Raw genomic sequence first — 27853 nt, 5'->3', positions numbered from 1 at the left:
TACAACAATGCGCAAATTTGTTTTGTACACTATTCAATTGTGTTGCTAACTACAGCCGTGTGATGGAGTATTATTTTGAAAAACTTATCTCAAAATATACTTGCATACATACATACGTCTATGACAATAGCTGTGTACCAACGGTCAGTGATCGGTTAGGTTAGAGTAGGTTGTACTTGGCTGATCCTGTAGATCGCACTTAGGCCAGAAACTGATTCATAGTGACACCAAGTGTTTGTATGGAGAGTTTAAGAACTTTATATTTTGCCCTCACAGGGTCCGGCACTCGAAGTGTAACCAACTAACACGGCCATAAATTTAGTTTGGAAAACTATTTTTATTTAATTCAAAGTAAAAAATGTGTAAAAATAATACAAAATTTAAAATCAATTTACTTTTGTTCGATATGACCACTTTTTGTCTTGACTATGGCCTCGAGACGGTTCAGAAATGAATCGCAAGCAGCTCGAATGTGACTTGCAGGTATTTTGGCTCACTCGCGGACAATGGCTTCCTTCAGCGCCTCGAAACTGTAGAACCTTTTATTTCGGATTTTGCTCTCCAAAATGGCCCAAAGAAAATAGTCCAGCGAATTCGCGTCTGGTGAATTGGAGAGCCATTGTGCGGACTTTATGAAGTTCGGAACGTTGCTTTTTCGCCATTCTTGGTTCACTCGAGCTTTGTGAGACGGTGCCGAGTCCTGTTGAAACGTCCATGGTCTGCTATCAAAATCCTTGTCTGCCCACGGCCTCAAAGCAACCTCCAGAACACTTTACCGATAATATTTCGCATCTACCTTGACGCCAGGCTCGATAAAAAAGATTGGAGAGCGCCCATCTGCTGTTATAGCGACCTAAAACATTACCTGTGGCGGGTGCTGTCTCCTGGTGGCCAATCGATGACTCAAATTCTTGTATGAGCGGTCGGTCGAATAAACCTTATCGTTTTGGGAGTTTACGAATTGCTCAATTTGAAGATTTTTGTTTGGAATTTTACCGTTTTCGGCCAAACGGAGTAACTCCTTCGCTCTCTCAAGTCTGACTTGTTGTTTTAGTGTGAGTTCATGCACATTTTGGATCTTGTAAGGCTTGACTGTGAGTTCATTGAACCATTTCACGTGACGTGACAGTCTTTTGGTGACCACATCCATGACGTTTCGCGATGGTACCAGTACGAATGGTGCCTTTTATATTTCGGGATTTGGCAACCCTGGTGCTGAAATCTGCCAACTGACAGCTGTATCGCAAAGCTTGACATTTGTTGGCTTTTACGTGCTCAGAACGTTTTGAAATACCAGCGCTATTTGTGTTGTTTACAGTAACTTAAAAGATTCATGTCGGTCCAAAAATGGAATTAAATCGTGAACATTTTCGTGCGATTATTTTTTCAACTTTCGACATAGATTAACTTAGCAACATTGCATGAATGAACTTAATTCATTTTTTGGCGATGAAGTTCCATCAAGGACCAGTGTTTATCGATGGTATGGTGAATTCAATCGTGGTCGTAGTTCACTCCAAGACGAATTTCGTGGAGGTCGTCCAAAATCAGTTGTTGTTCCGAAAACCACTGATGCTGTGCGCGAACTGACATTGCAAGATCGTCATGTGACCTAACGTGAGATTGAGACAATCTTAGGCATTAGTGGGACCAGCATACATTCAATATTGCATAAACATTTAACTGTCAAAAAAATTTGTTCGCGCTGGATCCCACACAATTTGTCAATCGCTCAAAAAAGGGCTCGTGTCGATTGGTCGAAGGAAATGCTCAAAAAATACGATCGCGGGGCTTTGAAACACGTCTATGACATCGTGACAGGTGATGAATCATGGATTTACGCGTATGAACTCGAAAGTAAACAGCAGTCGACTATTGTTCGCGCACGAAGCACTTCCAAGCAAATGGTCGCCTGTTTTTTCGGAAAAACTGAACATGTCGCAACCGTACCACTAGAACAACGCAGAACAGTAAATTCTGAGTGGTATACAACCATTTGTTTGCCAGTGATCTTCCAGGAAATGAGGAAAGACGGATCACTCTTCACCAGGACAATGCGAGCTCTCACACATCGGCTCAAATAACTGCATTTTTGAGCACCCAAAACATCGAATTAATGGGTCATCCGCCATATAATCCTGACTTGGCACCGAATGACTTCTTTTTATTCCTGTACGTAAAAAACAAACTGAGAGGTCAACGTTTTTCGACACCTGAAGAAGCGGTTGCGGCATTCAGAATCTATGTCTTGAAGGTACCTAATTCAGAGTGGCAAAAGTGCTTTGACAATTGGTACAAACGCATGCAAAAGTGTATAGATCTTCATGGCGAATATTTTGAAAAACAATAAAGTGATTTTCGATGATTAAAATTTGTTTTTGTTCTCTAATCCCGACATGTAAAAGGCCCCCCTCGTATCATTGTAACGAGTAATGGTGCGATAAACAAAAAATTTATTTACTTTATGGTGCTCGAGCTCACGAACAATCGGTGGTTGTGATTTTCCGGCCAATTGAAATGCGAGCGGTCTGAAGTTGGTTACACTTGAGTGCCGGAACTCGTAAGATTTGCGATTGCTTTGGCAATACCTTATGCGCTGGAACCTAGTAGATTGTGGGTTATTTCTCAGTTCCTAGCTCATCCGCCCTGTTCCGTCGTACGCAGTGTGAGTTTGGCATTACAGCTGCTATTACTTGACTGTTAATGTAAAAGTTTATTTGAGGCATAAACGCCGCTTAATACTGCTCATTGATTAGAGAGCGTTGATGCGAGCTTCGCTGGATCCTAACCAGTTGGCGCAATATTGATTACCCTCTCGTTAGGTTAATTATTTTTGTAAATGGCGTCGTAGTCAACCATATTTAATTAATGAAGCGCACAAAAATGAAAATAAAGGTTTAAATCACACAAAACCTTTTTGTTTTTCATTTATTAAAAAACTTACTCAAAAACAAAAGTGTACGCTTAATTTTACCCCATCTTGTATTTTCTTCTTCGGCAATCGACTCCTGCGTCAGACAGTGGGTGCATATTTCATTTAGTGATGACTGAAAAGTGCCGAGGTGCCAGCTATACCATCCTACTCAAGTAAATGCTTAAGATTCTACACTTTTTTTGAAACCTAATATTATATTTCTCTTTTAACTATTTGCATTTGGTTGCGATTAGAGTTGGATTAACCATTTGAGTAATTACCACAAACGAATAAGAACTGTTTCCAGTCTCAACTAATTTTCACATAATAGCAACTACGAAAGTTCCTCAACTTACCTACATTCATTTACCGTATGCCGCGTTTCCTCGGAACTTACGTGGCTGCATCTTCAAGTACTTACACGCAGTTATACATACGTAACTGTCTGTAATTTCGTTAATGTCTTCAGCTACCATTCGCCAATACTACTGCCACATACACTGGGACGGTTCCATACAAGAAAGTGCTCAAAAGGCGATTTTTAAATATTTATTTCATTAAAAAATAGAAGAGGCGCTGTAATTTCTTTAAAATGGACTTAATTCGCAATATCGCTTTGGAAATGTCAAAAGTGACTATTTTTTAATTTATTTATTTTTTGTTTGGTGGTAAAAATTCGAGAGAACTTGAAACTCAAAGTCTTCTTTTGTAAGTTTCATCATTTCTTCTGCCGCTTTCTGTTTCACGCCTTCACTGCCTTAATTTCTTCCATTTAAAGGAAATTTAACCTCAAGAAACAGAAAGACATCGCACGCCACAATTCGCGAATTCGGCAAATAAAGGAGATTAGACATCCTCAGGGACTCTGATCCACTTGAACGAGTATACAATCTTTTGTCCCTTGTCATACCGTTGTGAGCGCAAAAGGGAGAAGGAAAGAAAGGTTTCGGAAAAGGAGTTATGTTTATAGGTTATGAAGAAGAAAAGCTGTTCAAATTCATCAGGTGTGTAGTATATTCGTAGACGTAACAAAAAAGTGATAGCTATGGTGTCTGAAACTCAGCCCGGGGAAAGTAGGATAGCAGAGGAGAAGGTAGTAAGATGATTCCATCTCACCCTCCTGATAGCTGCTGCAGCAAGCAACACCCAGTCTCACCGTGTGTATACCTAATAGACAATGCCCAGAAATGACATCCACAAAATTCGGGAGCTGTGGCTTTGCTAGACTTAGAAGTTGACTCGAGTGCCCTCGATCTACCCGTGGCCAGTAGGATCTTAAAGCTTGACACGTTTGTTCACTAATCCAGCGCTCGCTGAGTTAACGTGAAGCCCATCTTTCCAGGAACAGATTATAGCTTTTCAAGGGAACCTCAGTTATTTTGATACGCGGAGAAACCATCTCGAGGCTCCCTTGTCTAGCTGGTGCATCCGCCCAGCAGTTTTCCGTTATGTCCTTGTTAAGACGAACCCAAATCAACCTAATATAGGATATAGTTGAAGGAGATGTCTGGCATTTTCCGACAAATTTCGTGGCAACCAATAATGAACCCAGGAGCCTGTCTGACGCTTGGCTGACAGTATGTTCAGGGTTGCCAATATTCGACGGACCCATCTGGCAACCCTGTATCTTTTGATAGAGACGTCAGATCGCTTAATGACATACCGCGTTGGAAGCGTCAGTCCAAGCAGAATTTCGCCATGGAACAGTACACGTCACGCGAGCGCTCCCAAATTGTTGAAATTTACATTCAACAAAAGAAGTCAATTGTGAAAACTCAACGTGCGTATAAAAAATTAAATAATGTGAAAAGTGCGCCTTCTAAGAACACCATTAAACGTTTGTACGAAAGGTTTTCGACTGGTGATGCGACCAAGGCGATCGGATGAGCCATTGTTGAGACGTCGCCAAGGACGGCTACTCTCGCCGGAAAACACTATAGTGGTTCGTGAATTTGAGCTTAATTAAGAGGTCCTCGCAAAATACTCCTCCATCAACCTTTCCGTTCAACTTGGAGTCATTCGTAAAGAAATTAACCAATTAACTCTGTCTCGAACTACTGCACCTTGCCCACCCTTCTCTTAACTGAATATGGGTGGAAAATGTCCCGCTCGGACGCAGACATGACTGAAATGTCCATAGCTTAAGTCTAACTTGTAGTCTGAGCACCTCCATTTGGTTGCGACATTTTGCCTGCTATATCCACGCACACGAGATGCAGCATTGCGTCAATTGCTGGAGTAAGAGTGGAGTGAAGCACTCCACCTATTCCAATGCGGGCAGATCTTTAGACTCTCTCCGAGTTCTTAATCCACAACGTCTTCTCCAGCGAGTTCCACGAGTCGAGGGAATCATACAACAAAATTGGCCATTGCCAAATTTAACATTTTATCGGGGAAGTAAAGGAAGACAATTCTAATGCAAATAAAGGCAATGACTATAGGCACTGATTTGCTTACTCAACAGCTGGTGATCGTTCGCGACTGCCGTGTGAGTACTACAGCACATATTTCTTTCAACGAAATTATATACTTCATTTAATGATTAAAAATATTAATAAGTGTTAAGGTTTTCCCTTCACTCAATGTAGCTTCTTAGGGTGCTAAGTTGCCTGGTTTGAATATGGAATTTAAAGAATGTTTTCGATTTTAAAGCCATTCGCAAAAAGTGTCTTGATACCTCGACGTTCTCGTGTGTCCTCCGACATAAAGTTTAGAAAGTAGGATATATACCGGAGATCTTCATGGACAACTCGACGGATAAGAGCCTGAAAAACATTAAGTTCCCTCACGAGGGTTCTCACTGGTTTTGATTCGCGTCAATGATCACTGGCACTTGTTGAATAATTTCGGCAATTCGGATTGTGTCAGAACGTACTTCGTATTTTTTGCGTTTTAGAATAGATTCTGAATCGCCACCTGATGTTTGCCATTTATTGCGCACCTTATTATGAACGAAAATTATAGATTTCAAAAGACATAAAGCGACGATAATAGTTTGGAAATTATACCCATATATACATATATACATATGCATGCCCTCAATTACCCAACGCACCCTGTATTTGTGAGCTTAAAGCCCATTCATTGTAGACAGAAAGTCAATAGAAGGACTGAATTTATAGGAAAATACAGCTTTTGAAAGAAATTCTTTATAAAGTGAAGTTCGCGATAGAGACAACCACTAAAGAGGAATGTCACTGTATATATATTACTAACCTATTTTTAGAGCTTAATTCCAAGGCAAAATAACACAGGTTAGTTAAAGAGTGAGGAAATAGAAGACAAAAAAATGTGAATTATTAAATGAACTATTTTTTTATCCGATGTAATCTCCCTCAACTTCAACACACTTACCCACTCTAATTATCATCAAATAATTTTATACCACTTCTGATTTTCCGAAAGCTCTGCAAAATATGGAATATGGAGTAGTCTTTAATCTAAAATGCATTTGGTATCAGAAATCTCACGCTTAGTCAAACTAGGAGTTTTAAATGATTCCTAGTGTTATTTCACTCTTTGAACGCTTTGAACTTCTTCAAGTCCTTTAAACTCTGAAGCCCATCGATTCAAAGTTGGAAATGCCTAGCAGATTGAGCATCTTGTATGAGCTCCTATTGATCTGATACATCAACCAAAACAAAGCATTTTATCACTGCAGTTTTTTCGTTTACACTGACACGTCAACTTCGAATGGCGTGTAAGCGACGAACCAATCGACAGATCGGAACACGTTTTTTTGAAATGAAAAGAATGACTAAAAAATGAAATACCCAGTGAATATATATATTGAATAAATAAACTCGAAGTTATCAGAACAAAGCTCCTGTCGTTTCTATTTTAGCACAGTATTGTTTATTTTGGACTTAACTTTGTATTAAATGGCGTATAAATTTGGATTCCTCTTCACTTTCAATACTTTTCAACCAATCTGTAAGTACAAGTACGTGTTTACTATACATTTTGTTGGTTAGTACCAATATTTTTTTTTAAATAATATTTTTTTAATAATATATAATATTTGTTTTTAATATAAAAATTTTTTTAATATTATATTTGATTTAATATAATGTTTTTAATAAAATATTTTTTAATATTATATATTTTTTTTAATATTATATATTTTTTTAATATATTTTTATTTTAATGTAATATTGTTGTTTTAATATAATATTTTTTTTAATATGTTTTTTTAGTATAATAGGTTTTTTAATATAATATTTTTTTTAATATAATATTTTTTTAATATAATGTTTTTAATATAATAATTTTTAATATAAAATTTTTTTTAATATATTTATTTAATATAATATTTGTTTTAATATAATGTTTTAAATATAATATTAAATTTTTTTTAATATATTTTTTTAATACAATATTTTTTAATACAATATAATATTCTTTTTTAATATATTTGTTTTGGTTGGTCGGTTTAAGGCTGACCCCGCATCGGAGTGCCCCATAGACCGCAAGTTGGGTCCGTTGTGTTGCCCTAGAGCTCATTATATTATATGATTTCCCCACCTAACCGAGATTTTTACTATAGATTTTGGTCCATGATATTAATTCGTTTCGAGAATTTAATGAGAGAACGATTTTCAGGTCCGAGAGTACTGAAAGATTGTCAACTGTTGGAGAGCCTAGAAGATCGAGTCGACTTCTGGCTAAGCCGGGACAACTGCACAGCAAATGCCTGCTCGATACTTCCTCATCTTTGTCCTCGCAGTATCTGCACAGGTCGTTTTGAGGAATCCCGAGCCGACGTGCGTGAGTGCCCAAAAGGCAGTGGCCGGTGATAAGAGATATTATATGCCTTAGTTTGTGTTTCGAAAGACTTATAAGGGTTTTTGTCTGTTTCAGATTGTAGGATGGCGAGATTTGTCTGGTCGTAACGCAAGTAGTTTCCACTCGCCACCTCCGATCAGCAATGCTGTGAAATTCTCGATCAATGATCAACAATATTTATTTTAATATAATATATTTTCTTAATATAATATTTTTTTAACATAAATTTTTTTAAAGTAATATTTTTTTAATATAATATTTTTTTAATATAAAATTTTTTTTATATATTTTTTTTTAAATAATATTTTTTTTACTATAAATTTTATTTTAATATAATAATTCTTTAAAAATAAACTGATACTTTCTTTTCTTGCATATGTTTGAAAAGTTTTTAATGAATTGCCCAATGTGCGCCGCATTTCCGCGTGTTACAGCGCAGCGACTGAGGAGTTCTAGTTTTTCACAAAGACTTGACTTCCTTTCACTTCTTCGCTTTGTCCTTTTTGTTGTATTTGAATTTTAATTTCTTAACACTTAAACTCATCATTTCACGCTATGCTTTTACACCGTCTTATGTATGTAGGAGCACCTCCTTTGTGCATTTTCCGCACTTCTTAATACGTTTTTATGTATGTTTGGATGATAACGTTTTGTTTTTCTTTCTTTCTCTTTCTTTGCTATTTCAGTGAGTCGCTGAGTGTGCAATGCTTCCACTGGGTGTTAACGCGCATGCAACACGATATGGATATGATAATCAGCGACAAGAAGCAAGCGCGCGTCTGGTCGAAGCGCTTGCATGTCGCACTACAGGTGAGTATCTGGAAGTACTTGGAAATGCTTATTTACATATCTACGTATGCGACTGAAAATTTACTTACCTACCAGTTGCACTTTTCGCTGTAGCCGAGTTGGAGATTTGTGTGCAGTGGCGTATCTAAAACTGCTAAGTGAAGACTGACAGAGCTTATGATTTATTAGATAGCAAAAATAAAACATGTTTCAGCGAGTTGGGCTTAGTATTTTCATTGCTGCTGGGTATGTTATTCTTGGCTCGGAAGATTGGCCCAGAAAATTGCTCGGAAGAATTGAGTTCCGGCAAGAAAACGAGCGGCTTCAGACGTCTTTGATAAACTTTAGAATATCATTCGATTGGTTACTGGTCTCACATCCACCACTGTAGTGTTTTCCAAGCGGAGGTAGCCGCAATTAAGGAAGCAGTGGATTGGTTGCCTACATCTGTAATTACCGTAAAGGACTTAAATATCCGAAGGCCAAGCGGCAATTAGGGCTTTGTGCTCGTTGTTTGTGCGTTCGAAATTAGTCGGTGGGAATGCCTGATTTCTCTCCCGACTGTATCTGAATACTTCGATATTAAGCTCATCTGAGTTTCCGGCCACAGCGGCATAGAGGGAAACTGTTGGACTGATGAACTGGCTAGACAGGGGACCCTGGATACGGTTTCATCGCCAAATGTGAGGATTGGGGTTCCTCTGAGAACCTGTGGTATACTCTCGGAAAGATGGGCGTCGCGTCAACTCAGCGGGCGCTGGGTTAGTACTAGCACGCAAACGTGTAAAGTTGCGAGATCTTTTTGTCTACGGGTAGATCGCGGCCCTGAAGCTAACTTCTAAGGCCAACAAAGCCGTAGATCTCGAATTTGGTGGGTATCCTTGCGGATTGCTTAGAGTCATTTCTGCAGCTCGACTGACATCTCGGCTCTCATTTTTTTGCTAAACCTGCGCATGTTGCGGGTTTAAATATCACATACCAGGTGAATTTCATCAGTAGCTTGAGTGGTTAATACAAAAGTAATTAGCCACTGTTGGTCGTCATCCCCTCCTTTCTTTTTCCACCTGTTTGGTTCTTTTTCCGTTGTTTTTTCCGCTCCTGTGTGGAAGTTTCCCCTTTGGTTACACAGGGAATGCATTTCGATTATTTGTCCTAGTGGGTCTTTTCGCATGGACAGCCATTTTATTTATTATCATATTCTAAATCAGTCATTGAAGGGCGGATCATCATAACCATACACACCAGAAATGGGTACAAATAAGGGCAATAATAATCCCAAAATCGGTAAAAGCATGAAACACTTCCCCGAAGATCTTTATACCCATAAGTTTCTTGCACCTTTAGCTCAAGACTCTGCAACGCATTTACTCTGTCGTTGTCAAGTTTTCGCTAGACTTACATATTTGGGTCGGATAGAGCATGGATGAGCTACATTCTCTTTCCCTCGACAAACTGCTAAGATTCAGAAAAACTTTGGGAAGCTTTCTGAGGATTATAGAATCACTACCCCGCCTGCTCATCCTTATATTCTTCTAGACCGTATCTCTTAGTCTTAAGTGCAATGGGCAATAGTGCCTCAGTGCTTTTCGCCCATCTACAATTCCATTCAAATATATGTCAAACCATAATTAAAACTTTTCCGGGGATACGTGAAGTGATTTCACCGCGAAATGAAAATATTAATTACCTGTGATCTGTTGCTGGAAGGAGGGTTTCCGCGTTTACTTAGCAAACGCTGGGCAAAAATATCAGTTTGCAAAGTCGCGATACCCGTCTACCTACAGGTGCATCGGGACGCCCGAAGGAACGAAGGCTTAGTTCTCGTTTGTCGGTGTCCTTTCCGCGCACTATCCGTTGGGCATCCACGCAGTGAGCATTAGTTCAAATCCTTTTTACAGCAGCTATGTGGAGGCATCTTTTCCTCAGCTGTCCTATCCTTGTGCTACATCCGCGCTTATAGTAAGCTTAGGTACCTGTTACCCATGTAATGAATTTTATCAGTAGCACGAAGTAATTAGCACATATAAATATCCACCATTCAGTCTTTTTCATAACCTTCCTACCCTTTCTTTTTTTCCTGATTCCTCTCTCTTTTCAGCCTTGCAATGGTATCGCAAAGGCCGTTTTCTTATCTATCGTCCAGCTGAGTTCTTGCATGGCCAACCATTTAATCTAACGTAAGTCTGTCTCGTTATTTTATGGCTATATCTCGTAAGTTCGTATCCTTTCCAAAACTCAGCCTTTAAATATTTATTTTTATTTCGATGGTAAATTTATCCAGTTTAAAGCCACACTGGCACTAAAAAGTCTTTGACACAATACCTTCAATAGAAACCCACATTGCTAGTTGGCTAAGATTGCAGAATCAACTTTGGGGTAAATTACTCTCAAACCCCAGCATACCGACTCGCAATTGACCACGTAGCGCATTCTAGTTTCCAAGGCACCGCCAAGGTATTTAAATAGTGCAATACCCAAATCGCAAGATTGCGTAGCTTAGTTGTTTTCTGGGCCTAAGTTTCTTGCCATACCCAGCTTGTGGAGTATAGATTCCGTCGCCAGTGATTGCTGCGCTTTGTCTACTCTGTAGGTTTCACTGCAGCCACCATTTCAGCAAAGTGGAAAAGTCCTGCTACTTCGTCCTTTTTATTGAAAAAAAAAAAAAAAAAAAAAAAAATACTTCACTTTTGTTTTCGAGCTCCTAATAACTCCATTAAGCAGCTCGCATGGTAGCTGGCTCCAAAACCGTTCCTTCTTTCAACTATTTCAACTACCGTCTAGTTTTTTGGATATGAAGAGTTAAAAAAAAATTGGAGCTTACCAATTATATTTCATAAGCAGCTATGGCAAAAGAAAACACCCCTAAAAAGGATAGCATTTGGCTTAGGCGGAAAGCTGGTTAGCGGGAGGCTATTAACCCCTTTTACCTAAGTTTGTTTTTGTAATTTCTGGCCTCTATTTTATAAGACTTCCCTCGCACGCTACTTTGTCACATTCTGCGCTATCTTCTCTACTTTGTTAGGCTTCTACTGGAGCTACTGCCTTCAACTCGCAAGGCAACTGATGCAATTTTTGGTACTTTATAGTACGCGTCCTTTAGGGTAAACTTACGCATCGCCATCTATGTAAGCATAGAACTTTGAATGCCTGCTGGCTTCACCCTGTTTGCAAAGAGCGATTCACTTGTCAGATTCATTTCGATGTTGCTCATTCTCATTATTTTATCTAGCCTTTGTTCCTCTTTCCTCTGCTCAACTTCCCGTATCCTACATCTCCTGTTGATGCAGCCTGCCACAAACTTGCTTGAATATCTCTGCCTTCGAGAGGAGTGGAGTGTACAGCAGGCGCATGCGAGTTGAAATACCGGCAAATTGGAGTCTTGCCAACCAACATCAACAGCAGTGACTTATCACATTTTACGGTTATTAGGTGAAAGCGCAGAGGTTTGGGTTTACCCTAAAATCAAAAGTTACAAAGAAAAAAACAAAAAAATTTCCAGCAACACAGAAAAATTCACTATTCAAAGAAGTCAAAGTGGGAAAAATTCAAGAAGAAGACGCGGCGAGGCAAGCACTGGCTGATTGGCGGCTGGCTGGAAGAAAACTAAAATAGCAAAGGTAGCAAATACGTAGACGAAGCGATACGAAGATCCAGTAACTAGCAGTAAGAGAAAATGTCAAGTATTTGCTAAGGCATAGTCACGTGTGGCATTTTACAGGAAGATTATTTTGCAGGAAAAGCTGCTTTTGCAGTTCATTGCATTTACGTGCCACAATGCCGTTCCCGCTGCCGTCGTGGCCGTTGTAGCTGCCACTACAGATATTGCTGCCAATGTCTCTGCCTCTGTGCCTGCCTCTACACTCGTTGCTTCTCTTACTTACTTGCCTGTAGTACTTAGAATCTGGAGTCGATAGCTGCTGTTGATGTTATCAAGTTTGTTGAAGGATTCACTCGCCGGCTTGCCGCTTTTATTGCCACAGCTGGTTCATTAACACGAATCGAATTCAGTGCATGTCTTTGGCTGGAGTTGGCGTTAATTAATACTATCGCCGTCACCACCACCACCACCACGACCACCACTTGGGCCTCTCAAGTTAGCTGGCTGGCTCACCAACATTTGCATTACTTGTTATGTGTCCTGTGCTTCGTCTTCCGCGCTTGCCATTCAGTTAAGTACTAAAAAGTGCCAAAGGATCGTGTTAAATAACTTAAACTCACATCCTCGGTCTTTGCGCGCACCTGATTGTGAATGAGTGATTCATATCTACACTTGGTATGACGCCACACTCCTTGGCGACGCTTGACTTGTCAAGTCTGAGTTGGCGCTCATTAGAAATGCACGAGAATGCCCGTATACTTTTATTGTTGCTTCCGCTTCTTTAGCAACGTTTTGCTTAATTAGATGTTTTGTAAGAGAGTTTCATTGTGTAGAGCTTAAGTGAGTTCGATGTCTAGATAGTTGGTGCGCTGTAAGTAAAAGAGGTGAAAAGAAAAGGAACGGATATTTTCGTATTTCACTTACTTAAGTTAATTGACGAATGCGTTCAACTTAAATGAAGTATTTGCATGGCTGTTGTTGGAAACGTCCTTTTCTATTGCTCTATACTAATCTTACTCTTTCCAATAAATGGTATTGCGGAAGTTTTGCAGAATGAGAGGTTTCTATACGAAATTCTATGAAATAGAGAAAATACCGGGTGGGCAAAATATTGTTTTTGTTTTTTGATCATATGTTATTTTGATAGTGGAACTTTTCCGCTAGAAATCTTAACAGAAAGTCAGTGACATATCTGCGCGGTTGGAAATGAATCGCCTTACATATGAAAAATGTTGAAAAAAATCGCAATCATGTTTTCCAAAGAAACCTATTTTCACCTCGACGGTTATCTTAACAAGCAAAAGTACCGCTTTTGGTGATACGAAAATCCGCACGTGATCATCGAGAAGCCAATGCACCTTTTGGTGCTGATTCTGAGCGGTGGCGTCATTGGCCCGTTTTGTTTTTTAAAAATGCCACTAGAAACTCCATTCCGGACAACGGACCAAGCCCTACTTGGGCATGATAAATGGTTTTGCGGAGCTGCGATTTGACGCAGTTCAACTTTTTTGAAGGATGCTGTGAAGGATCGCTGTTCTTTGAATAATCTATTAATCCGTTTCATGCCCTTACGGCGCCATAAATAGTTACCAATATTTTTGAAAACTTAGAAAACTGCGTTAGCAGGGCGTGTTACTACGATGGCAGCCGAATCAGGTAAAAGTCGAAAGTTACTGGTCGTCACCTTCGACAGGTTGTTCTCTGCGCACGACACTTAAGGTCATCGGTTGCTAGTTTTAGACTACGCAGGGTATATCTAATAGTCAGGCACTGATAGTACGCTGTGAACGAAACTATAGAACTGTCAGAACTGCACTTTCCAGCTTGCGATGCACTCCCAAATACCACCTACATATGTAGCGAGGTGTGTATGAGACCAGTTAAGGATCATATCACCATTCTCAGCAAGCACTTGCCAGAAGAGGCTCCGACTCCTACTCACATCAGAAGTTATCTCTACCAACTTACTGATGAAACTCACACATACAATATTAAACAATCACTGGACCAGTGCGAATAGAGTAATTTCATCTTAATTGATCTAAGTATTTTGGGCATTTCTCAAAAAGTGGTTTAATTGTAAGCCGAAGAAGTAAATCGAAACAATTTTGGAAAGACTGGAAGAATAACTGAGATTTACTCAATGTGGAAAACCTTTGTATAGTATTTTTTTAGCCCAAATTTTCTTTGATTTTTTTTTATTTTTTAGATAATAAATACTTAAAAAAATTTTTTTGTTTGAAAAAATGTAATATTTTTTCGAAAAATATGTAATGTTTTTTTAATTATATTTGTGTCATTTTTATTTTTTAGGACAAAATATGCTTAAAACAATATATTTTTTTCGACAAAATGTTTTTTAAGAATATATAATATATTTTATCCTACGAAAAAAGAAACCAAAAAAATTATACATTTTTTTCTAAAAATTTTGTTTTAACATAATTTATTAAATTTCGTTTCGATTGTTTTTTTTTAAGCATGTTTTTTTTTTAATATAAAAATTGTTCAAAAAAATTTAATAACCAAAAAATTAATTTTTTTTTCAAATTTAAAAAAATTAGTATTTTTCGAAAACGTATTAAAAAATTATTAAATTTTTTTGTTTCTGGTACTTTTTCGAACAATAATTATTTTTTTTAATTTTGAAAAAAAAATTTTTGATTTTCTTAATTTTTTAGAAAAAAATATATATTTTTTAGTATATCTATATGGTATCTTTTACTAAATTGTTTTTTTTTTAACATCATATTTTATTAAATTTTTTTCGATTTTTTTTAAGTATGTTTTAACCTAAAAACAAAAATGAAAATTTTTTTAGAAAAATTTTTTCACAAAAAATTTTGTTTAAAAAAAAATTAAAATTTTTTTCTAATTTAAACAAAAAAATTTTTTTTCTAAAAATGTTTCGATAAATTGAATTTTGAAAAAAAAAAAATTTTTTTTGGCTTTCTTAATTTTGAAAAAAAATTTTGTTTGACGTTCTTAATTTTGTAGAAAAAAAATATTTTTTTAAAGCATGTGTATATAGATTATCCTCACAAATAAGAAAACGAAAAAAAATAGTTTTTTTTAGTTTTTTTAGCAACATATTTTATTAAATTTTGTTTCGATTGTGTTTTTTTAAGGTATGTTTCATCCTACAAAAAAAAAAAATAAAATTTTTTCGAAAAAAATTTAATTAAAAAAAAAATCTAATAATTTTTCGAAAAAAAAAATTTTTTTCTAATAATTTTTCGAAAAAAAATTATTTATTTTTTAATTTTGAAAAACAAAAAAAAAAAACGTTTTTGATTTTCTTAATTTTGTAGAAAATATATATTTTTTTTAAGGTATACATTTATATAGCATCCTAAAAAATAACAAAACGAAAACAATTAATTTTTTTCTAAACTGTTTTTTTTAACAGCATATGTTATTAAATTGTTTTCGATTTCTTTTTAAGTATATTATATCCTAAAAATAAAAAATAAAATTTTTTTCTAAAAATTTTTCGAAAAAAAATTTTGTTTAAATAAAAAATTCTTTTTTCTAATATAAAAAAAAAATAAATTTTTTTCTAATTTAAAAAAATATATATAATTTTTTCTAATTAAAAAAAAATTACATTTTTTTCTAAGAATGTTTCGAAAAAAAAGTTTGTTTTTAATTATGAAAAAAAACTTTGTTTGACTTTCTTAATTTTTTAGCAAAACATAAACTGGCAAAAAAAATAATATGTGTCTTAAAAGTGAAAGAAAATTTTTTGGTGGCCTTTTTGAGTTTTGTTCTTAATTTTTGCTTACTAAAACCTAGCACTATGCTCAGTAATCATTGAAAGCTTCATATTGAACTCCCATAATATTTCGAGTTATTTTCAAATATTTACATTTTCACAAAATGACAAATAAGATTTTGAATTAAAAAAATAAATTTTTGCTTATATTTAAGAAGTTTTATTTTTCATCATAACTCCTATTTAGAGTCTCGGCTTTCAACCACCAACCTAAAAGTTTATTTATTTTATTTATTTATAGCAGTTACAAAAGTTTATAAAAGCAGTTAGAAAAGGTTGAAAAAGTTTAGCTATGACTTACATATATGTTAAAGTGTAATAAAATACACCAGCTAATGTAGCTCCTAGTGGGTTAATAAAAGTAAAACCAAAAAAGTATTACTCAATTACGAATTTATCGATTCGACCTTAATTCCCTTTGCTTCAGCTTACTTATATAAATATATCTATTTTGCTATGTATGTACATATATATGTGCATATTTAGTTAGATTGCTTAAGCTCTAATTTATTAAATAATTTTGCTTCAGTTGATTTTATTTGTTTATCGCAGTCTATTTTCTTCGATCCAAGTGTCTACATACTTTTTTCTATTCTACTCATTTGCTTTGCTCCCTATTTATTTTTGCTTCTTTATTATTTTTAATTAAAGACATTCCGTGAATTGCTGTTGAGTTTGGTGGCGTTGCAGAGAGTAAAGGACGACCGAGCTTTGGCCCTCTTCGATATGCTATTGAATAATGTCTGCTATGTGCTGGAATATCGAGAGACAATATTGCATCTGTTAATGAACTACAATGAGGCACACAGTACCAAGTGAGTATATCCCAGTGAAACATAAAAATAATAACCTACACAAATACATACATACGCTAACATATTACACGCCAAAAAATTAGACTCATGAAACAAATAAAAAAATTAATTAATTAATTAAAATTGTGTTTTTTTTTAATGACTGACATTACTCCATATTACATAAAAAAATTTAATAAAAATGAATGCATCAAAAAATTTTAAATACAGCACTGACTTTCGGAAGAAAGTGATAATACCTTTGGGATTAAACGATTTTTGGTGAACATTTTTACTCTCTTCAATCTTTTATTTCATAGTGAAAACAATAACAAAAAATGTAACGAAAAAATTAAGGATATTCTTAGCAAAAATAACACACAAAAAATTATCTTCAAAATTGTACATACAGTAAAGGAAATTTAAAGTTTACTTAAAATGTATAGGTTTCAATAAAACGTATGGTATCCATTTGTTTCAATTACACACTTCAGTCGACTTTTCATGGAACATACCAGCTTCTTGGTTACATCAGGCGAAATATTTTGCCACCCCTCTTCGATAATTCGCTTCAATTGCTCTTTGTTTTTTTATTGTGGGCTTTAAAATTTTTTTTTCCAAAATATCCCGGAAATGCTCAATCGGATATAAGTCTGGAGACTGAGGCGGGTGTGGGAGCACAGATTTACAATTGTGAAGCAAGTAAGTTCTTATAACTTCCGATCTATGCTTCGGGTCATTGTCTTGCACCACCCTGAAATCCGAGCCGAGACCAAGTTTTTCAGCGCTCTGCTTTAAATAAATTTAGATAAATATTTAAATCTATCCATAGTGCTTTCTACAAATGCAAGATTTCCAACACCGCTAGCCGCCATTGTGCCCCAAGCCATCACATTTTCGCCACCGTGCTTGACAGTAGGAGTGAGGTTTTCCTTTTTGAGAGCAGTATTCGCTTTTCTCCAAACAAATCTTCTTCCATCTGATCCAAATATGTTGTATTTACTCTCGTCCATAAATATAACATCGTTCCAAAAGTCATCTGGCATATCAACATAGGTTTTCGCGTACTCCAATAGTTTTTTTTGCATTCTTCGTTGATATAAATAGCTTTCTACGTGAGACGCACCCCTTGTAACCTTTAGATTTCAGGAAGTTTCTTATAGTTTGTGGGTTCACAACTGGTCCACCAGTTTCCTCAAGGTTCACTGCAATCTTAGGTGCTCCAAGTTTCGGGTCAGCTTTGACCATTCGTTCTTTTATTTGCTCCGTATACTGATTAAACATTTTTTTTCGCCTCTCCCTTTTGCCATGATAAACGTTCCATTCTTTTCAAACGTTTTTACGACGGATTGACTGGTAGCACGTGGTCTGTCAACAGTTGCTGATATCTCACCGTAACTCTTTCCTTCTAGCTTTAACTTTACAATTAATTTTTTAATATCAACCGGTACTCCTAAATGCTTTTTTGGTGCCTGACTCTCCATGTAGAAGTGTTTACGATCAAAAGTATAAAAACGCCCTAAAAAAACGAGTATGGTTTCTAGGAACTGTACATATGTCACAAAAATATTTACAGCTAGCATTGAGTTATTTTCGCGATATATATTTTCTGTATGCACAATTAGCTAAGCTAAGTTTAACGGGGGTTTACTCAAATGAAAAGGAAATGGTTAGAAATCGTCAAAGAATTGTTAAAGCTATTTCATCCTCATAAAGTTACAATTAATCGAGAGTAAAAATTTTCACCAAAAATCGTTTAATCCTAAACCTGCGGTAGCACCCTAACAGGAACTGCTTGCTGAGCAGTTTGTTATGCTCTTTAACAGGTAGCATATTGGCCCCGTCATGAAGGTGTTGTATTGGGGATATAAGAGGCAACCCGTCGCTGTCCGAATGGCAGTGGTTTGGCATGTCTGAAGCTTTATCCACGACGTGTCACTGGTTTCAGGCGACCAGATGGGCGCAGAATAGTTTAGAACCAGCCGGCCTAGTGCCTTAAATGTCGATAGCAACAATTCTTTGTCTTTGCCCCAAGTGCTGCCGGCAAGCTATTTGAGGCCCTTGTTGCGATTTCGGACTTTAGTGGCAATTGCGGTTGTGTGCGCAGAGAAGGAGAGCAAACTGTCGAGGGTTACACCCAAAATTTTGGGATTGTTTACACTCGGAATTGGTGTGTCATCGACTTTTACCTTGAGGGGCAGTTTGACCTCCTTTGTCCAGGTGGTAAAGGGGGTCGCCGTGGAGTTAGTGGGGGAAAGTTGTAGATTCCTCGCAGTAAAAAAGCGAGAAAGATAGTTGTTCACTTTGGAGCACAGGCCCTCGATGCCATTGTCCGACGCCATTATTGTGCAGTCGTCAGCGTATGAGACCAGGGAGACTCCCTCTGGTGGACACCACCTTGCGGAACACCTTGCTTGAGATTCACCGCTAGTGAGAACCAAATAAAACGAGTATGTGCACATAGTGCACGAGTTGAAGTAACAAATGTTTCCCTGTATAAGCGAGGTCTTATCTATACTCATCAAGCGCTGTTGTGGTCAAACTGACACTGTGAACTGATGCGTGCTGATATCTACCGCAACCAAAGATTTATACCGCATTTTTTCTGACGTTTCAATACATCGAGATTCGGGATTAACATCTCTAATGCGCATGCCGAAATGCGTTATGTGATACGATTTAGTAGCAATTTGTTGGGACACCCGTGTGCAAGTCTTGAAAACAATGCGCAACCTCTTATACGCTTGAGTGTAGTACCTCTTTCCAACACACATCGCTAACTTTCGCCTCTTTCACTCTTCTGAATATCCTTGCTGCGTAATGGGATTGTTTACATTGTTGGCAATAAATGTGCGAGATGCCTAAAATCGTTTCTATGTAAGCCAAGCAATGCCATCAACGCCATCGAAGTGGAATGTCAGCTATATGTTAGCTAGTTAGATTGTGGGCGTGGCAGCAATGACAACAATTTCGCGCAGCTTATGGGAACATTTTTGCGCTTGACGCTTTCTCTACTTTTCATGCCATCGAATTTAGCCGGAGTCTGTCAAACTTTCGCTGCAACTATTCTGATAAAATTGTGGTTGTTGTTTTTGCCTGATGTTGCTCAGTTTAATTTAGAATTTTAATTCATTTTGCTCGTATCGAAGAAAAGTTTAATTGATTTTGCAAATATGTTGCGTGCTCGAGCATAAAATTATTATTTGTATAGGAATATTTATGGTGTCTGTGTGTGTGTGTGTGCCGTGCGCCTGTGCTGGAACTATGGCGTGTGGTAATGGCAAGCAGTCACACTTGCAGGGATTTAAGCAAAGCTATAAACTATAAACTATTATGCATATTTGTATGTTACATACTTGCCGAAAACTTTACTTGAATTTTAATTGCACTCCAGCCGATTGTTGGGCTGGTTGTTTACTTAAATTCATTCATTCAATGAATGAGACTGCCTGCCTGCCTGCCTACCCGTGGGCTCAGTACTGCTGCTTGGCGGCTGGTTGCTAGTCTGTGCGCGTGCCAGCAGCCAACCTTGATCTCCGAACGAATTGTTGTCTGGCTTTCAGTTTTGGAAGGATATTCAAACTGACCTCCTCCCATTACTCGAATCCATTGTCATGTCTGCCTGCCTGCTTGCACGTCTTGTTTGTTTGGATGCCAGTTAGCGCATCCGATACTTTGGGAACACAATATAATTTAGTTCAATTGTTTGTTATACATATAAATTGTTGTTGTTGTAGTTATATGGTTATATGTGTGTAATTCTCAGTTTTGTCATAATTGCATGCAGTAATCGGCCAGCGTTAGGCAAACATCGCCATGCCAATGCTCAGATCTAAGTTATTGCATTTCGCTCATACATTTCTGGCCGCTCCAAAGCCATAAATATTTACTTGTAGGTTGGGTGGAATTCATAAATGAGTGAATAAATGGTGTTGTGGTATTCTCAACGCTCAACTCCCAGTTGCCAATAGTTGCTGATACATATTTACATACCTAATATATTGCCAGTTTACGGGCCACTGTGGCTCACTAGTAAGTAATTGCTGGATGTATTATGCAAGTAAAGTATTTCCTGGATATAAGCACCATGAAAGACGTATATATCAGCATTACGGGTGCATCTAATTGACTGAAATGAAAATTAAATAAATTTCGCTTTAAAGCAAGTGCAAATTGAGATTTAATTTACTTAAAATAAATAATATTGGGCTGTTCGGAAAGTAATTTCATTTTTCGCCGACAAAGATCGCCAGTGTCAGAACTGGTTTGCAAAATTTTGATCCGGCACTTTTGACGTCGAACATGCGCCAAGTTCTGGAAGGCCGGTTGAAGCTGATAAAGACGCGCTAAAGGCATTAGTTGATGCAATCCGACGAATAATAACACGTGAGATCGGTGAGAGATTAAATTTATCGAATTCAACTGTTTATGACTACCTGAAAGGCCTGGGCTGCAGATCCTTTTTCATTTTCACCACAAAAAACGAAATTACTTTCCGAACAACCAAATTTTTAAATGTAGCAAATCTAAAGTGCACAGAGATCAATAAACAGTTATACTCTGAATTCTGATTCATTCATTGGGGTCTATACCATACAAGTATTTATATCAAGTATGGATTCGTTAGTGGGTAGTTCTATAAGCCTGTATAGGATGAATCTCTGCTCAATAGGATGAATCTCAATCATAATTTTATTGCATCTGGTCGCACCCCCTTCAAAAACTATGTATGTTCAGCGGCGCTCCTCTCTTCGTACCTGTTCATATTTTTATTTTCGAAAAGCAACTGTCTACCCATGATGGAAAGAATAATGAGATGGCGCCTATCGTGAACCCGTTACTTTGCTCTCAACAAATTTGACAACGAGTTACGTGATTTTAGCACCAGTAGGGCCAGATTACCATTTTCATAACTTGATTTAGCATTTATTTTTGTTATTTAGTCTCGGAGTTTTAGTTCTTCTTCCTTCATGACATTTTCTAGCCTGTTCTAATTAAAATTTAATGTTTATAATTTTGTAAAATACACATTTTTTAATAATTAGTTAAATAATTCACTCAGTTTTATTTAGGTTTACTTTTTTTAACATCTGGTGGCATTGCCCGCGATTGCAGGTGTTGTTGGTGCTCTTCTGCTTTCGGCACTCAAATCTCTCTCTCGCTACTGCAGTGTTGCCTAGCTTTGGATATAAAAACGCACTAAAATGGCAATTTAAAGTAAATAAAACACCAAATTTTTATTGAATCATTTAAAGAACTTTGTATGCGTGATACATTGCCTTTAAAATGCGCGTTTTTTTTTAAATAAATGTGTTATGGTTATGTACAATTTAATTTTTGATTTTTTTTTTTTTAAGCGAGACTCTTTTGTTAAGGGAACGACTTATTTGCTATATTTGAGGGTATGCCAGTATGGTTTCTTTAGTATTTTCTGGTATTTTGTGGCTTATTTTGTGGCGGTTTTAATTCGCATTCAGTAAATCTAAACGCTTTTTAGAACGAGTGAAAAGGTTTTCAAGAGTTGAGTGAGGCACATTTAGTATTCTTGCATAACCTTAAAAGTAGCAAAAAATTAAATTCACGGTTTCAAAATACCAAATTTTATAAGAACCAACTAATTTTCATTAGCACTAAAATCTTCTCAGAGTGGCCTTTTTTAACCTTCTTTCGTATAATAATACAGTTTTTTTTTAACTTAAAGTTTCGGTAGCTTTAAATTAAAAAAAAAAGGAACAAACACGAAACTTCAAAATTTTCCTATTTTCGGTACAAAAAAGCACTAAATTTATTGCGAAGAGAAATGGTTGGCAATACTGCACAACTCGGAAAAACGTGACGCCACGCACTCTTTGATGGGCGCAATCTTCTTTCTATCATTCTTGCTGTCTACCAAAGCGTCTCTCAATAACATCTCTCCCATTCACCGTTATCTTCGCCGCTACTCATTTCACTATCGAAACAAAAACAAAGACCCTTACACTAGAAAAGCTCTCCCCACCAACTCAAACACCACCTGCTTCGTTTTAGTCATTGTTGCTGCTTGCGTAGCTGCAATGAGAGCAGCTTAAGAAAAACACAGTCAGTCGATATAAGACATCTGCACATAGACGCCGTTCGCCGCATATTTTTTTTATTTGATTTATCTTCTGCACTTATTGTTGAATTAAATAAAGTGAATATAAAATATAAACTTCATAGTTTTATTTTTACAAACAAAGTAACGGAAAAGCTCCGTTTGATTCACCGATAAGTGCAAAACAGTATCTCAGTGCTGTGAGGGTTGCCTTGGGTTGCCTTCGCTCAATAATGAGAACGCATTAAAACAATAATGAAAACGGCTTGAAAAACTTTTTTTTTTTCAAAATATTCTCCTTGGAAGTGAGTACACTTCTGCATTCGCTTGAACCGATTTTCGAAGCACTTTTGCCACTCAGAAGTGGATTTCTCCAAAACGAGTGAAAAGGCTTCAATAGCTTCTTCAGGTGTTGAAAAACGTTGACCTCGCTGTGTATTTTTGATGTTTAGAAACATGAAGAATCCAAAGGTGTCAAAATCATGGTGCCAAATTAGGGGCGTAAGACGGATGATTCAATCTTTTGAGTGCTCAAAAACTGTCTTGTGTGAACCGATACGTGAGAGCTCGCATTATCTTGATGAAACATGATTCGTTTTGATGAAGTATGATTGGTTTCTCTTAATTCTCCGAAAACTTCTGGCTAACAAAAGGTTGTGCATCACCCAATTGAGTGAATGACTGTTTTAAGTTTCTCTAGTGGTACAGGTGTGGCATGACCAGATGTCAAATTTTTTGAAAGACCAGGTGACCATTTGGTGTGAGGTGCTTCTTCCGCGAGCAACTTTTGTTGGACATGGGCGAAATATAATAGAAATCTTCGATTGTTGTCGTTGAATTTTTACTATATGAGTCTTTTTAGCCGTTCGTTACAACTGTAGTCCATATAGCCAGCATGGTTTAATTATAGTTTTACGCACTAACAGCTTGTTCTGTATAGTAACTAACCTATTAAAGGCTGCACAAACTCCAGACTTACTGTAGTCCAATTTATTTTTTTTGTATTTGTTTGACCTTTTGCTTTATGTGACGATTCCAATTTAGTCTGCGAGCGTAGCAATTGAAGAATTAGTTTCCTCAGCAAACCGGAAAACCGGGTATGTCTGCAGTGAATAAAACATATGCAAGTAGTAGTGTATGTAGTAGTGGTCCAAGAAAGTTTCTTTGTGGAGCTCCAGCTGTTATTTGATGAATATCTGAACATTGATTGTCATATTTAATATGAAGGGTGGTTAAATGTCAAGGGCCGATGTTGAACGTGAACCACACCTAAACGTCAACAACACCGTTGGACTGGTTTCTTTGGGGTTATTGGAAAGAAATGGTGTACGTCGATAAGCCGGCAACAATTCAAAAGCTAAAGGATGAGATAATTGGGCACATTAACGGCATAGAACCTCAATTATGCCTCAGCGTCATCGAAAATTTGGACCATCGGATGGAGGTGTGCCGCCGAGGCGCGGCGACCATTTGGTCGATATTTTGTTCCATACGTAATTGAGACATTCCAATATTATCATAATAAAGAGAAATGACAATAATTTTCAAAAAAAATTGTATTTGATTCAAAATCAACACCGACCTTTAAAACTTAACCACCCTTTAGAAACTTCGGTCGGTTAGGTAGCTTTTTATGATGAGATAGTAGTAAAAAGGTAGCATTATTTTTATTTTTTGGAGTAGGCCTTTGTACCACACTTCGCCAAACGCTGTAGCTACGTCCAAAAATACTGCCACACAGTATCGATTGTTTTAAAGACCTGATTGGATTTTATTTGTAATGCTATGGATCTGTTGGATAGTCAAGTGTTATTTTCTAAATTCACATTGATCGATCACGCAGTAATTTTCAGCAATTTTAGATATTGATAGATATCGGTAGTAAGCTTATTGGTGTACAGGGTTGGCCATATTAAACTGACCCATGTGATTATTAAAAAAATATGGAAAAAGAAACATTTTTTTGTGTTTCATTGTGAAAAACATTTAATTTAGTTCAAGGAGATTCGTTTACATCACTTTTTGAATATGATATCGCGCAAGTGGTCGCCCTTAGCACGTATTTGGATATGTACAGGGTTGGCCATCTTAAACTGACCCATGTGATTATTAAAAAAATATGGAAAAAGAAACATTTTTTTGTGTTTCATTGTGAAAAACATTTAATTTAGTTCAAGGAGATTCGTTTACATCACTTTTTGAATATGATATCGCGCAAGTGGTCGCCCTTAGCACGTATTTGGATATGTACAGGGTTGGCCATCTTAAACTGACCCATGTGATTATTAAAAAAATATGGAAAAAGAAACATTTTTTTGTGTTTCATTGTGAAAAACATTTAATTTAGTTCAAGGAGATTCGTTTACATCACTTTTTGAATATGATATCGCGCAAGTGGTCGCCCTTAGCTCGTATAGCGTAATGTGCCCGTTTTTCGGCGTTTTCCATAGTTTTGGCCAGCGTCTCGGCCGATATGGCGGCTATTTCCCGTCGGATATTGGCCTTAAGTGCGCCTAGTGTCTTTGGCTTGTTGACGTAAACCTTAGATTTCAAATTACAGTAAAAAGTTATAGGGTTACTCAATGGGTCAGTTTAATATGGCCAACCCTGTATATGATGATACGGTAGTTGGATCCTTACCCGGTTTGCATGCAATAATCTGTGCCACTTTCCAGAGTTTCGGAAAATATTGTAAGCGAAATATTGCATTAGAAACGTTTCGGAAGTATATATATGCCTTGGTTGGTAATAAATGGAGGGAATAGATAGTGATCCATTTTTGTTAGTGTCGTGGATTGCAGATAAGGCGTCGAATACTGGAGTTGTTCAATGTGGGTTATGCTTCATTTAATAATTATAGCAGTCCCTCCATGGGCTCTTCCAGCAGGATGGTTTGTCACATACACTTTATATTTAGGAATTTGCAAAAGATTTTTGTCAGTGAAGTGTGTTTCTGCAACCAATTTCTTTGTCAACTACAAATAGTTTTAGTTCTAAATAGTCCTGTGTTAGACCATTTGCATTCCAAATTAGAATTTAATTTAATTTTATCGCTTTTGTCCATTCATAATGTCTAAAAGCATTGTAATTATATTCATTATATGGCCAGTCCATAAGTTCGAGCGTTTTTTAAAGCTGGTTTTAAAATTAGTAAAAAGGATGTTTAAATCATTTATGAATCAATAATATTCTTTCCTTCATTATTTACAATATCTTCCCAACGTTTAGGCAAATTTTTAATTCCCTGCTCAAAAAATTTGTTGTCCTTAAAGCCAAAATACGCTTCGATATCCCTTTTTATAGCTTCTTTTGAGGAGTAGTTCTTGTTACTCATATGGGATTGAAGTCCACGGAAAAGGTGATGATCACAAGGTGCAATATCCGGAGAGTATGGTGGATGCGGCATTAGCTCCCATCCGAGCTCGTTCAGCTTGCCTAATGTTTGCCTTGCGGTATGAGGTCTTGCGTTGTCGTGGTGAAACACAACTTTTCGTCTATTCACTAAAGACGGTCGATTTTTTTTAAGTGCCTCATTCAGGTTTGATAGCTGATGAGAATAATAATCAGCAGTTATCGTCTGGTTTGATTCCAGAAGTTCATAATAAACAATACCGGTCATATCCGACCAAATAGACAGGAGAATCTTCTTGGGGTGAAGGCCATCTCCAGGGGTCGGTGCTGGTGTTTCATCTTTATCTAACCATTGGCGTTTGCGAACAGGATTATTGTAATGGACCCATTTTCCATCACCAGTAACGATACGGTTAAAAAAACTTTCATTTTCAAGCCGTTGCAGCAGCTGAGGACACACTTTCACTCTCTGCTTAAGGTTGGCTACGGAAAGTCTATGCGAAGCCCATTTTCCCAGCTTTTAAACCTTTCTCAACTGAACCAGGGAAAAGTGAAATTATGGCTAAAATACGCACGTACTTATGGACTGACCTGATATTTGTCATTTGGTTGAGTAGGGATTTTACCATGTCTTTAAACTATTCAATTCCATTGTTGTTTTCAGATTTGTTGTTCCCTTGAAGAAGATGCCACATCAGCTTAGCTTACTCCGGGAATTATGTTTGTTACGGCTGTTGTTATTGGTGTATTATTTTTATTTGTGGTAGGTTCTCTATTACGCAGAGGTGGAAATCTTTGGATTTTAAGTGCTAAAGTTTCTTTGCTGCATAGAGTTTCACTCATCTCGAGCTTCAGCGACTTATTGATTCACCCTCGTATGAAGACGAGCTCTTACATCCACATTTAATGAATGTTTTAAAGCATAAATTCAAGTAAATGCATGCAATTTGCATCGCTTACAGGTGTGAAATTAAGATCTTTTATTCAAATGGTTAATGCAATATGCAGAGTCTATAGACACACATACATATGTATATACAGAGTTGTGGGCGGTGTGTGTGTAGTAACAAAAACGTGTCTAGATAATTCTATTTCAGAGTGTTGGTGTAAATGCTTTCTGGTAATATTCAAAATAAATTTGTTGATTTAATCTAATATTTGCTGTGAATTTTGGTTTAATAATTAAGTAATCATTTGCTTGTCCAGTTGACATTAATTTGACTTTTCGTGTAAGATAGGACTTTTAGTACATTCGTAACTGTATTGGCTGCAGGTTCAATATTAAGTTTAAGACAAATTTGTTTACCGTGAAACATGCAATGGATATTTGCGTATACTTGACTACGAATTTCCTTGTATTGTGATTTTATCCTAGTGTCCGATGCATTTCCGTACACAGCCAAATGCTTTCTTGTATTTGTTATACGCATAGCTCTTATGTTCCTTGGGCAGTCACTGCTAAAGTATTACAATTTTGTAACTCTGTTTTTTAAGTATTCGTTCTTAAATCAAGAAAGTCAAGTTGTAATCTTTGCCGTTGTCTTATTTGGTAGTATTGCCCAGTTTTACCTGTTCACAAAAGTTGCGTGCTTTCCACATTTCTGCATACATTTAAATTTCTTGGTATTTTTGTATTCGTTTTTATAATATATTTGGTTTAAGATTTGTATGCAATTTTCATTTCATTATTTTTGTGCTTCCGTGGTCTCCCATTGCCTTTGGAAGGGCCTGTTTATTGGCACCAGGTGCGTCGCTGCCGTAGAGAAAATAATTG

General features: G+C 36.8%; 1 protein-coding gene across 1 annotated transcript in view; it reads left to right on the top strand.

The window, feature by feature from the left end:
- Positions 1–27853, top strand: part of LOC129236331 (protein timeless homolog) — a 153807-nt gene that overhangs the window by 61944 nt on the left and 64010 nt on the right. The window contains exons 6-7 of the mRNA XM_054870660.1: positions 8386–8509; positions 16513–16676. Coding sequence (XP_054726635.1) covers positions 8386–8509; positions 16513–16676 — 288 coding nt within the window. The remainder of the gene's footprint in view (positions 1–8385; positions 8510–16512; positions 16677–27853) is intronic.

The sequence above is a fragment of the Anastrepha obliqua genome, chromosome 1 (assembly GCF_027943255.1).
Source record: "Anastrepha obliqua isolate idAnaObli1 chromosome 1, idAnaObli1_1.0, whole genome shotgun sequence".
Taxonomy (NCBI): Eukaryota; Metazoa; Arthropoda; class Insecta; order Diptera; family Tephritidae; genus Anastrepha; species Anastrepha obliqua.
This window is presented reverse-complemented; position numbering and strand designations above follow the sequence as displayed.